Source organism: Blennius ocellaris (genome assembly GCF_963422515.1).
Source record: "Blennius ocellaris genome assembly, chromosome: 12".
NCBI lineage: Eukaryota > Metazoa > Chordata > Actinopteri > Blenniiformes > Blenniidae > Blennius > Blennius ocellaris.
The window spans coordinates 18,330,679-18,344,501 of record NC_137661.1 but is presented as its reverse complement, the minus strand read 5'-3'; the positions used below and the strand labels follow the sequence as shown (position 1 = coordinate 18,344,501).

Sequence of the window (13,823 nt, the reverse complement as noted above, 5' to 3'; positions counted from 1 at the left end):
TGTAAAAGATTGACTTCAGCTCAACTGCATGCAGCTTAAAAACACTACTGGGCTCATTATTGACAATTCCTTTCTTTCTAAGTAATTCAGAGATGGTAAAGAACTCTTTTTATTTGTTTTTTGGGATTTCAGTGGATTTAACTTTCTTTAAATGCTATTGTAGATATGCTCATATATAGACTCATCTACCACATGTACAACAGCAAACTCAATCACATTGGAAAGCAGCCTCCATCCACAAACCTTCACCTTTTTAACTGCATTTTGGTGAATATCTTTTTTTTTCCTTTGGAGAATGAAATGAAGTCAACATCTTGTCAAACTTGTTACATTTCAGCAACAGCTGGCATCTTTAATTTGCATTACCCAAGCTGTTGCCAAGGCCAAATTTAATTTGATTTTAATAATTAAAATAAAAATCTCCAGTAGAAATCCCATAAGAAAAGATTTTTGACAGTGTTTATAAGGCCCAGTCTGGCCTGGGGAAACGAGGCCATATATCACATATCACAGCTTCCTAAAGCTGACAGTCGAGAAGAAAAAGATAATTGTAGCCCGAACTAGCCCCCCTTCCATAATGTTAAACTCCATCACGAAATCAAATGTTTCACTGTGTAAACATTTTCTAACTAACACATTTATAGCATGTTGTATCTGTAAGAAAATCTGGCACACGTTTAAAGTTTGATGAGGAAATGTAGTGGATATGCTTGCATAATTTGGCAATACGTGATAAGAAAAGGCATTTTTTTTATAAACGTTCCACCTCATATAGTCTAAATAATGGCGCAAGAGAACAGCCTATACATTGAATGAAGGTAGAATTCAGGCCTATGGTGTTCTGGAAATGATGTACCCGCTTTCTAGCAACACTAATCCAGCGAACTACTCAAATAAAAAGAGCAGCTGAGCCAAAGTAGCATTAAATGAGAGTGTGGAGTTATCAGGATCTGGAGAGTCATTTTGGAGGAAACATCTGTTGTACAAGCATACAGACTCATTGATGCCACATTTTCTGAGGACTCTGCTCTTGTGAAAAGGGCAGCATTGTGAAGATTGTTGAAGCACTAATGTTTCCCAAGTTAAGAATGATGATCAGAGGTCTCACAGAGTCCTGAGAGCAACAAAGTCAGTTAATGGTACTTTGAGACACAAAAAAAGAAAAACAAAAAAAACAAGGAAGAAAGCATAACTGAGTGCAAGTTAAGCAAACAAATGAGAAATGGTGGCACACAAAAAAAGGTAATTGATATAAACAGGAAACTTAAGAAGAAAGATTTCATCTCGAAAGTATTGAATGTGTGTGTTTTGTGTGTGTGGAAAACATCACTGCAGACCCTAGTTAAGTTAATTAATCATATCTTATATGACATGATGTGTCGTGACCACACTGTACAGGAGCCACGTGTGACCGGTGCTAATGGTAAGCTGTCGTCTTGTTGGAGCAGCAGCAGCTGTAGCAGCTACACTTACAGGCCTGCTGCTGTCTAATTGATGGATCATTTTGCTCTTAATTTGACCTCCTAAGGCTGGTAATGCCAGGCTGCTTCTCACTGTGTACAAGCTCTCACTGTGCTATTATACCCTTCGGAAAGAATCAAAATATATATATACAGCTGCTCTTCACTGAAGAACTTGTACAATCTACTCTAAAACACTATTTACAGATCTTGTTGCAGCAACGTAAACCTTTCTTTGCCTTAATGACGTCGTCGTACGTTCCCCCAAAGTATCCCGCAGGATCTACCACCACTTTCTGATTTGGGATCCTTTCTGATACTATGCATGCATGTATGAGAGGAAAAGACTCCCATTCAGTCACAGAGAGAAAAATAAAATCTGTCACTCAGTCAATTCATTCAAAATGCCAATGTGTGATTGATTGTGCATCTTCTTGCCCCGTGGAGCTATTCCCCATCTGATCAATATCATCATTATCCTAATTATGCTGTGGTTAGCTTTGGGGCCCCTGTGAACTGATGGTCCCTATTACGAGAGAGATATGCTGGCACTTGAAGGTGAGGGAAAAGAGAAAGAGAGGGAGAGAGGAAGGACGAGGGTAAGACAGGAGGGGAGTCTGCTCTCGCCTGCTGAGAGCAGCTGGAGGAGCTTGGCAGTGGGAGAGGGCACGACCCGGCAGGGACCACTGTGACACACCGATGGAAATTTTTACAACTGCTGTCAGGCTCATTTGTATATTTTATTAAGCAGTTAGAGATGCCGCGCTGTTTTACTGCTGCGCATCCAGCTCAGCCGGGTGGCACTTTTACCACAGTGCTTTATGGTCAGATTATCTGTACTATCAAGGCTTTAATGATGACGAGGAATGTTTTGCAATAACGATCCGTTATGGAGCCGACATGTGGGGACAAGAGGAGAGGACAGTGTTACCTGGCTGAACAAAGTGTACATTTCTGATGTTTGATTTGTGTAGGTGTTGCTGTGTCATGTTTGGCACTACAACAGGGACTGTTTTCTTCTCACAATAACACACACACACACACACACACACATACACACACACAGGCCACACTTCCGAGGTGAAATGTCACAATGCAATGTAGCGAAGACATGAGAGGTAAAAGAATATATCTGAACATGCCCGAAATATTGTCTAACCCATATATTCTACGCCACTAAAATAGTATAGCTTTATTTTTTTTTTAATACATTTTCCTGTAAGATTTTAATAATCTCAAACCCAGTAGCTATAAATGTAAAAGCAAAAGAAATCAAAAAACCCTTTGTTCGTTTTTTTTTTTTTTCAACCTGAAGCTAGTATTTCTTCTTAAGTTTAACTTGTAATAATATTAGTAGTAGTTTGTAGTATTAGTATCATTAATACTATATATTACCGTTCGGAACAATAAAAATGTTTGGTCCTTTGGTCCCTTTGGGGTGAAAGATTTGCAGTTCAACTGTTATTAATGGAAACCTCAGTGACCTCCAAGAGTCATAGTTCTGCGCTTGCTGAGAGACGGTGAGAGAATAAGAGAAAGAGGGAAAGAGAAAGAAAGTCTGTTAGTGGACGTACAGAAGAGCCTCTTCTTTCCACTGGTTTTTTTTTTTTTTTTTTTATCTTCAAGTTTTAACCCTCATTTGTCCAGTACAGTAAAAGCCACAAGCGCCTCTTTCCTTATATATATTTATATATATATATATTTATATGTGTGTGTGTGTGTGTATGTGTGTGTGTGTGTATATAATATGTATATAGAAATCTATTTGTTGTTGCTGCTTTTTTGTTTGTTTGTTGCTTAATTGACAATTCAAGTCTCAACAAGAAAAAAAGTTCTGTTGTTCAGTCTCATCATCACGTCTTTTTTCCAGTTTTTTTTCTTCCTGTCTTCCTTGCACTGTGCCATCTGTTACTGTTACGTCCCCCGGTGACGCGCCTCCTCCTCTTCTTCCACCTGTTTCACATCTTCTTTGTCTACCACAGCCCATGTCTTCATAAGTAACCGCTGATATGTCTTCAAAAATTCCTTAGGTGTTGATTTTTTTTTTCTTAAAACATATTTTGCTTTCAAAGAAATAAAAGTTTAACTCCTCCGAAAAATCTTCACGTGTCCTCTAAAATCTGAAAAATAGAAGCAAAAAGAAAAAAAAAAAAGGCAATTTCAAATATCACTGCTCATTAAACTGTCAATCCAAAGATTCATTTCTTTAACCTTTGGATAGTTCAATATGGCTCTATTATACCAGTGTAATGGTCTGGAGAAAGCCAGCCCACACTGGCTTACCAATCAATCTTTGTCAATCACAATGATGACAGATTTTCCCATAATTAAAAAGCCTGCTGTGCTGCATATGAAATCAGACTCTCATCTCTGCAGCTATTACAACTTTGGGGACAAGTGAATGCAAGGCTTTAGTGTGAACTCACTTCTCGTCTACTTATCTGCCAAATAGATAAGAAATCTATAAGCCTTTAAATTCAGGATATCATTAGGAGTCAGGAGGGCAGCTTTGGTCCATTAGCACGGTGGGGAAATTCAGCTGACACTATTTAAACCGGAGTTAAATCTTGAGCTTACACAGAAACAGTGGTGAGGATCAAAACGTTCCAAAATGCGACAGCTCTCAGAAACATTACAGGGTGTTCACCTGTGCTGCTGCAATGAATACTGAAGGTAGGCTGTGTCAGTAAGGGCGGCTGGCATCCTTCGGTCTCTTTAGCTGGACTTTCAACCTCTTCATTCCGATCTGAAAGCCATTCATGGCTTGAATAGCTGCCTGTGCACTCGCAGGGTTGTCGAAGCTGACAAAACCTGCGGGGGGAAAGGAAGAACGAGTTCATTAAAGCTAATTGAGAATAGGTAGGAGGTGAGACATTAGGAGAAGATTATAGCATATTACTGAGGTGGAGCCAGAAGAGCAAGTTGACAATGATGTTAACGATGGAAAAAAAAAATACAAAGATCTCTAAATGTTCTCTCAGCATGACCACCATCACCTGTCAACCTCCTGTAGCAGTCTACCTGGTGTTGCTGAAGCAGCAGCTCCCTCTCAGCTGTGACACTAATCTATGAAGTTGCCTGTTGAAGGAAAGGAAATACACCTTTTTTTCTCAGTTTAATGTGTCCGAAGGGTTAAACAATGTGTTCCAACTGAGTTTCGACCAGCTGCTTTGGTGCAAGATAACAGACATGGTGGGGCACTAAATGCAACAAGTATGGGGCTGTTACTGTTAAGACATCATTCTCTCCCCATGTTGTCTCCTTGCTGACTGTTTTTGTTTGGACGAAAAGTCATTTCAAGCTGTTTTGTGGTCCTTCTGAGAGACATGTGGGGAAGTAAGACACGTCTTGAAATTCACAGGATTGTAGGGTATGCAACTGGGGAAAATAAGAAAACGGCATGATGCAAAGAATCAGTCTGATAATTCTAAAGAATATACATAATCATTTTGTCCATGTGTTCTTTATTTAGCTTAATTTATTGCTTACTGGGTACTGCTTTTAACTTTATGCTATTCTCACTTTTAATTATCACTGGAAATTCCAGACGAGAAAAATTAATGAGTCACGACACAAAGCCGTTTAATCAAAGCATGAAACAAACACTGCTCATCATCAGGAGAGCAGAGGGCTGCAAACACAAAAGCTTCTCTGTGTGCAAGAAAGACCCATGTAAAACACCCCGAATCCACCATGTGTAAAAAACAAAAACAACAAAAAAAGAAAAAACAAGCCCTGAGAACTCAGTGACCAGAAATTGCATTGGAGTGTGTCTTCACTGGATGCACTCCCCTGTGTGTCTGTGGCATCATTAGAAACAGTTGATGACCCATGAAAAACAGCAGGAGCCTCTCCACGTCCACGGCCGCCTGGGAGAGAGTCTGCTGGGTCTGCAACACTCAGCTTTGGCCCATTAGGGTGAAAGCTCGGCGGCAAGACGGGATGTTGGACGAAAGCAGGAAAGCAGGGAAAACAGGTGACCCCATAACCTGCCATTAGGCGCACACATTTGGGTTGAGAGCAGGAATGAAGATGGAAAGAAGATGCAGACTCAGAGCTTTAAACCCTCAGCTCAGCCCTGTCACAGATGACATGTTTGCTTTCTCTCCTTCTTTGTGTTTACTTGTCAGTTGCATCCCATCAATCTAGGTTTATCCCCTCTTTCTCCCTTCCAGATTAATTACACCAGCGTGTTCCCTCCCTCCCCAGACCTAACATTATGTTGTAAATGCATAGTGTATAAGTCAATACGGCAAATAGCTCTTCTTTCATGAATTTATATCTTATTAAGCCCTCCCGTGGGGGGAAGGGACTGGTGATCAATTTTGCCCAGGGCCCTGTGATTCCTTAAAGTGAAAACAAATGCTGATCCATAATTGTCCTTTGCCTCCCTTCCCCTCACCATCACTGCCCGCTTCCACAAAGTTTCTCTAAGCCCTGTGGCTGGTTGGTGTGTGCAGGCTGACGGAGCTAAATAGGACAGGAGGTGTGTGAATCAGCCTCAGCAGTAAGGGTATTGACAGATATTGGGGTTACAGAGCAGCTATGAGGATGCTGATGCAGCACCTCGAGGTTTCCAGGTCACACAGCTGCCAAACAGAAACAAGGACATGCAGTCTGATCGACTGCATCATGGCTAGTTTGGCTACAATGTACTCAGCACATTTTATTTCTCTACAGCACTGATGCCAAAACACAACAGTCATCAAAATGCAAATTCAGGTCAGTCAGTCAGGGAGATGATCATTTAATCCTTTCTGTCTGTTGCCGTGTGATATATGTCTACAGTTCTCTGTAAAACAAAAAAAGGGTCCCTTACAATCAGATGCTTCATGTTTATTATCATAAACATACAAACAAATGCATCAAGAACTATTTCCAGCGTAAAGAAGAGCAGTGGGTTCCGGAAGTGATAATATAGCCCCCACAGAGGGTCTGTCTGTAAGTGATTCCCACACTCGCAGAGTCCCTTCAAATTCTGCACGCAAGATGTGCTGAGAAACCATAATGCTATTGAAAGTCAGAAAGAGGTCACCAAATACTAATTTTATTTGGTTAAAAAATGTTTTTTAAATGCCTCTATGTTGAAAGTATATTTGCTTTAGTGCCTAAAACTCAATAGCTCGTATTGAGAAAGTTAGACAATATGTAACACAAAGATTACAAAAATAATACAATTCAACATGAGATAAAACATGTGTTGTCAAAATGTGGTAATGATGAGAATTTGGCTCTTAATATGCAAAATAACCCAGTATTTAATGATGTATTACAGTACTACTCTCACACTGTCTCAGCTGCCTAACTAACTAAGTGAGTGGTAGTGAGAAACTTACCAAAGCACTTGCTCTGGTTAGTCGCCCGGTCCATGAAGACTTTCGAAGAGATTACGGTACCGAAGGGCAAAAACATCTGCATGAGTTCATTGTCTCCAAACTCCTGTGGCAGGTGGTAAATGAACAAGTTACAACCCTCCGGACCTGCAGACATCCCGCGGGAGACAGAGAGAAAGAGAGTTTGATGAAAATCAGGAGAGAGAGACGCCGCTGTGAATTCGTTATTTTCATCTATGCAGTCTCACATCTGACTCATGTAATTGGATAAGTGAAAAGAGCTGTCTTGGACATCTGTGACACAATCAGTGATAAACCATCACTGTTCTTAAACACACAAAGAAAAAAGTGTTTCACTTTGATTTGCTAATGCTGTGTGACTGACAGTGAATTAGGTAGATATAAATTGGTATTTACATCGACCCAACTCTCCAGATTAAATGTGACTGTATGGCGAGATAAAGTTGGATGACTGATCACATCATTTGATGCTAAAAAATACATTTCAATTTGTTTTAACATAGTTTCACTTCCATTTTTGACTCTGTGCACTTCTGAAACCTTTCTTTAATGCAACTGTTTTCTCCCTGTTTGCCAATTTTCCCTATTAAGGGAAACAAATCAATAAGTATATAAATGGATGTATACATATACTAAAGAGAATATATTATGTGTTTTATTTACAGAAAAAAAAGTTTGTAATCATTTGCTTATCTAAAATTAACAACAACATTCTCTACAAGCCCTTTATTATCTTCATGCAATATATGATATTTTAGATAAACCAAGTCTTTCAAATGATTCCAGGTTTCAGTGATTGAATGCGTTGTACTCATTTTCATGGTTTTATCCGAGATCAAATGTATGCGAGTTCCAGGAATACATGATTTTGTAAGAATATTTGCAAAGAAATGCAGTATATTTCTATATTTGTAAAAGACAATTTTTAAAAATGGATACAGATACTGTTAATTCTCTAAAACATTCCATCCTAACCTGTCATCTCTGAAGGAATTCAACACTTGCATTTCTTGTCAAAGTAACTGCTCGACAACTGGTGATATCAAGTAAATTCAAAAATGATCAGAAGAACCAGAGGAATAGGAGCCCATGTACAAGTCATTGTGGCCCGAGGACTTGAGAAGTAAGACTGTCTGATGACAGATGAGTTTCATCAGCTTGTCACACATTTTGTAACAAGAGCTCCCTGATGTCAGGTGTGAAAGATATGGCAATATATGGCCAAAGTGCTTATCAGATTTTAGTACTTGCAAATTCACATACAAATGCAAACGTTGGGTATCTGTATAGTTTGTATACAGGATGTTACACTGAAATCAAAGAACACACAGGAACACCAATACCAAAATTTTGCTTGGACCATCTGTGACTTTTAAACATGTTTGAACACCTGATTAAAGTGAATGAAATGGCTTTAAAGTAGTTGATTCAGTCTTGCACAACACACCTTCAGATATCTTCAAAGAAATACAGTGAATGAGGCAACTTTATTGCTAAAATACAGTTCTAGTAGTATGTTGTATGATTAAAACTCTTTTTTTTCCTAAACCAGCTGTCTCAATTTTCCTTTAATCACATTTTTTTTGTGTGAATCTTCTCTATCTATGTTGTTGTAATTCAGGAGATGAGATGTGTGAAGTGTAAAAGTAATAATGTTCTCTCACCCTCACCTTCTCTCTGCTGCTGCTGGATGACCTGGGGTGGCTGGGGCAGTGTTTGGCCGATGGGAGTCAGCGTGGTGGCAGGGTAGATTGCTGCAGACGGGAGAAAAAGAGAAGGGCAAAAAGAGGAAGTGAGTTTAGAAAGAGAGGAGTGTGTACCTACAGAGAATGGTGTCAAGGATAGTTAAGGTCGATCACACAAATGTAACATGTAATCAAAGCCCCTCTAATGTTGTGTTCTGAGGCACTGTGCTACACAATCTGAATACTTACAACCTTGCACTCCTACAGTAAACACCCTGCAGTAATTGCCTCGTAGCTGCTATTCATTTAGCATTTATGACCGAGTGTAAAACCCTGGCAATACAGTAGTAAACAAAGTGCTCCAGAGTCTCACCTGTGTATTGCTGTACACCAGTGAAGGCTTGCTGGAGGGTGTCAGCAGCAGTGGGGCTCTGGGTGGAGTAGGGAGGCAGGCCGTTGCTGTATACAGTCTCCACGGCAGGGTGTCCGTTGGGCTGATGAGGGATGCCGGCGAATCCGTTGACGATGGGCGTGACGATGCTGGGCATGGCGGAGGTGGTGATGTTGGCTGGCGGAGAACTAAGGCCTGCAGGGAAAAATGTTGCACTGTAACCGGATCACAAGCCTTCGGTCTGCTCGGCTCGACACAATGCCACAAAGCGGTTAAAATGTATGAAGACATATGCAGGTGAACACATAGACATGCTGTTTTGTTGTGTACAGAAAAACAGAAAAACTGTCGGACGCACGCACGCATACACCCACACACACACACACACACACACACACACTAATAGACACACAAAGCGTGTGACCACAAGCCGCAGTGCATCTTTGCTCTAATGCGAGGACACGGGTACGACGCGAGTCTGTCACATATCCACCGTTTGTCGTGACACATCCTGCTGGATAGCTGGGAAGTCAACCTGTGAAAAATGAGCCTGTCTGTAGTGTTTGTGCGATACCCTGCTGGCTCCTACTGCTCAAGATGATGAAACCTCTATGCAACTTCTGAGAGTAAAAAAAAAAAAAAAAAAAAAAAAAGGGAAAAAAAGGAGAATAAGGTCTGCACTAGATAGAAGCAGATTACAGAGGGAGATTTGCTTGAGCGAGCAGGTAACAATACACAAAGATGCTTTTTACTTTGGTACATCATGAAAAAACAAGACCAAAAAAAAACAACAGTTGGCAGCTTGACAAATGGGCAGGTCATAACATATATGGTAGAAGCGTGAAAGGCAGCTGTAGAAAAGGTCCATGAGCGGAATCGAAATTGGATACTCCCTGTTGTCTTTTGCTCAATGCATTTTAAAAGGACGCTCCTTTGGAAAGTGCTTCCAATTATGCCGGGGACGTCAAAGTACCCATTCTGAGCAGAATCTCACTTTGTGATGTCTCTCTAAAAGGGCTCGTCCGTGGCAAAGCATCCGAGCCCATTGAAGTACAGCTCCCCCGAGGACCACCTCTCAATCTAGAAGCCCCTCGCCTTGATTGAACAGAAAACCCAGGTTGTCACGGAAACCCTTAAGCATGCCATGTCCCCGCAATCCGGTACCTCAATGAGGAGCCCCTCGTGACTGGTGGTTAAGATAAACAATCACGCTGTATACACAAAACATAAGCTGAGATTTATGCTAATACGATGGTAAATATGCATACATACAGAAACCTCCCAGCACTGAGCTCTTCCATCTACTTATATATATATAAATGCATTTACTTTTTCTCTTCCCTCCTCTATTTCCTTTTTCTTTGTTTTACTTTTACTTCATTCATTTTTCATTTCTTCACTTTCTTTTCCAATCTCCTTGCCTTCCTTCTGTTCCATTTCTTATATTTTCTTTCCTCTCCTTTTTCTTAAATGCTTTCATAAATTTCTTTATTTTTTGTCCTTTCCTTTAATTTACTTCTTTTGCATAAATTTCCTCTATTTTTTTGTTTTATTCTTTTGTTGTCCTTTCCTTCCCTTTCATTTCCTTCCATCTAGTCTAATTTGTTCATCTTCCATTTCATTACTGACATTTCCTCTGCCGTCTTTTCTGTAATATTTCTTTCTTGTACTTTTATTTACGCTTTAGTTCTAATTTTTATTTTCGATTTAGTGTAATCATCCATACCCTTTCCTTTCCTTTCCTCTCTTTCTTCTCCTTTTTCTTAAATGCTTTATTTTTTCAGTCCCTTCTTTACATAATTCCCTTTCCTTTCATTTACTCCATTTTCTTTAATTCCGTCTGTATTTTTTTTTCTTATTTTGGTGTCCTTTCCTTTCATCTAATCTAATTTGTTCATCTTCCATATCATTACTGCCATTTCCTTTGCTGTCTTTGTTGTCTTTTCTGTACTATTTATTTCTTGTACTTTTATTTAATTTCTTTTTCCACTATTTTACATTGTAGTCCTAATCTTTATTTTCCCTTTAGTTTCATAGTCCATTTTCTCTCCTCTCCTCTCCTCTCCCTTTGTCAGCATTTAAGCCATAAGGAGGCTGACAGTTGGGTAGGTATAACTACAGTGACCATGGGAAATGCCTGGTCCAGTGAGAGCTGTTGTGTCTTTTGCACTGGTTTTCTTTTTTTCTTTTTCTTTTTCATTTTATGAAGCCTCCCCACAATTGCTTGTTTCCTGCAGAGCTGTGATGAATTAGACTGCAGCTTCAGCCCATTCTCCTACCAGGACCCAAGAGACTTCTGCTCCCATTCTGAGGGCTCGAGACAGCTAGTCTGCTCAGGCCACACGCACTCGACTGTACCACCAGATAATGCACCCTCTCCATCATCAGGCAAATTCATTTTCCAAGACTTAGCGGTGCCGTGGGAGCACATGTCCATGTATGTGTAGCAGCTGTTGTGATAGTAGGAGTAGCCGTAGCCATAGTAGGTGGTTGCATGGATCACCTCTGTGCAATTACACAAGTTCCAGGGTCAATGGTAAAACATCACATCTGTGATTAAGGAGAACCCATGACAAAGGTAACAGTTTGGACCCCTGAGACTAGTCAAATTATTATTATGGAATTGTACAGCAGGAAATCAGCATCAAAATCCGAGCAATGAAATTATCTAATACACAGAGCTGACAAAGGGATTTGCATTAGTTATTCAAGTAGAAGTGGTCGACATATACTTGTGTTATAAGAATAAGAATAAGAATAAGAATAAGAATAAGAATAAGAATAAGAATAAGAATAAGAATAAGAATAAGAATAAGAATAAGAATAAGAATAAGAATAAACAACTAATAAAAGCCCCAAGTAAACATCTTTATGAAATCAAACTAAGCAAATATAGGTTCTGAAATGTACACCACAATTTAGTCAAAAACATTTACATAATTTTTTACTTGGTGGTTGTGGGAGACATTCAGTCATAACACAGATCACTATTAAACTGCCATGGCAAGTTCAAGTAAAATAATAAATAGTTTTATGTTCACTTGTATAAAACACTGCATTCCACTTAGAATTTTCATTTTGGAGGGAAACACCATGCCTTAGTATTGAATCACGATTGATGTAAATAGAGCTCTCTTATAATTGTAAATGTCCACAGCTTCAGTATTGCAAAAAGTTACAGTCAGCTTCTTTGATCCATTCACTGTAAGTCTGAATCACGCTGATAGCAGTTAAAACTATAACATAAAAGTTTGAAGGAAGGGGTTTGAAGGGTAAGCGATTTGAATCTCACTTGTGGGTTTTGCCACTTGCAGAGCACTCCCTGGGCACGATGCAGTAGCTGCCCACTACTGGTAGGTTTGAATGCAGTTAACACATTTCGCTGTACTGAAGAACATTGTAGTTTGACACAGAATCGTTGGTTCGTGCATGTGATGCACAAAAAAACCCCCAAAAGACACACACATGCCGTGCCCACTAAATTAGAGATTACATTTTAATTTCACTGTCCTCGTCGTCCAACGTCTTACGTATGAAGACCCAGAGTTTATCTCAGTCACAATGTCTTGGTATCTCCTACTATCCTGACCTGGAACATAACAACACATTTTCATTTTATACCTCAGTGGACATATAGTTCTTGCATTGTGGAAAATTGTATTCATAGCCTGTTTACAATGCACACACGAGAGTGCCTATATACATGTAGCTGTCAGGGAGCACTGCATATCTCGGCCTGTAATAATGACATGTTCCCCCACTCTGGCATGGGTGAATACAAATCTACAGGACAGCAGATTACATATTCTACATAGGCATCTCTTAACTACCAGTCTCCACTCTTTATTACTGCATAAAGGATGGCTACACAGTTAAACAGCATGTTATAGGTATATGTCACATTGCACATACTGTATTTATGTGAGGAAGCAAAATTGCATTCATATTCTGGCAGGCTTCCTCTTAGATGGGAAAACTGTTGATTTGCTCCTTGCAATGATTGCCTCACGAAAGAAGTCTTCACTTGCGACAGAAGTATTTATTATGCTAATTATACATTCAAATCAACGAGGAATGCTATACCCGTACTGGAGAGTGCAGTCATTAGCACAAGGACTGTCTTTTGCTGGAACAAGTAATAAGCACTCAAAACAGATGCTTTCATCTAACTGATTTGAAATGTGATGCATTTAGAGTGAAAGCGAGAATGTCTGACTGCAATGAATAATAAATCTGGCTATGGTTGGGGGGGGGGGGGCTTTTCTTAGGCCAGGAGGCATACTGAGAAGATCTCTGTGACTTTGAAACCTGTACTTTGGATAAGTAATAAATATCTAGTTCTGACATAAAATTCATTCATTTGTGAATCAATGAGTTATATTCGAAATCAACAACACATTGTTTCATCTTGAACATAATAAAAAAAAAAAAAAATAGTGATGTGATTGAAACACGGTGTGATGTGTGTTGGATGATACATTATTGACACTAATGATGTAATTCAATAGTGCTTGGATGCAAAGACGGCGTGGTGGGGAAGGGGCTTGGGTGTGCAAATAATGTGGTTTATTTAGATGTCTTTAATGTGTGAAGATTATAATTTGTTGCCTGGTTAATTAATAAATACACCAATAAAACATGTATTTATGTTTCTTTTTTTTAAATAAAACGCAGTGTAATCTGATTCAGGCAATCGCTGCAGCCTACTCATAAACCTTTGATCTTACGACTTATTATTACGAGTGCATTTGTCCTGGTGACTGTGACTGACTAATAGTAATGAAACATGGAGCTCTTTTTGCAAAAAGGTGATAAAATCATGCTTTCATTCTAAATCACAATAACCCACGTATCCTTTTGTTATGACATATCATGGAGAGTACATGATTATTGCCTATTTGGTGTTTGAGATCCGAGCTCTGACTCCAGGTTC

At 39.5% G+C, this 13,823-nt stretch overlaps 1 protein-coding gene across 1 annotated transcript in view; it reads right to left on the bottom strand.

The window, feature by feature from the left end:
• Positions 1 to 4,143: 4,143 nt before the first annotated feature.
• celf5a (cugbp, Elav-like family member 5a) overlaps positions 4,144 to 13,823 on the bottom strand; it is a gene marked incomplete at both ends in the record, with an annotated part of 175,729 nt that continues 166,049 nt past the window's right edge. The window contains 4 exons of the mRNA XM_080506901.1: positions 4,144 to 4,271; positions 6,797 to 6,940; positions 8,485 to 8,568; positions 8,873 to 9,085. Of these exons, the coding sequence (XP_080363027.1) occupies positions 4,144 to 4,271; positions 6,797 to 6,940; positions 8,485 to 8,568; positions 8,873 to 9,085 (569 nt within the window). The remainder of the gene's footprint in view (positions 4,272 to 6,796; positions 6,941 to 8,484; positions 8,569 to 8,872; positions 9,086 to 13,823) is intronic.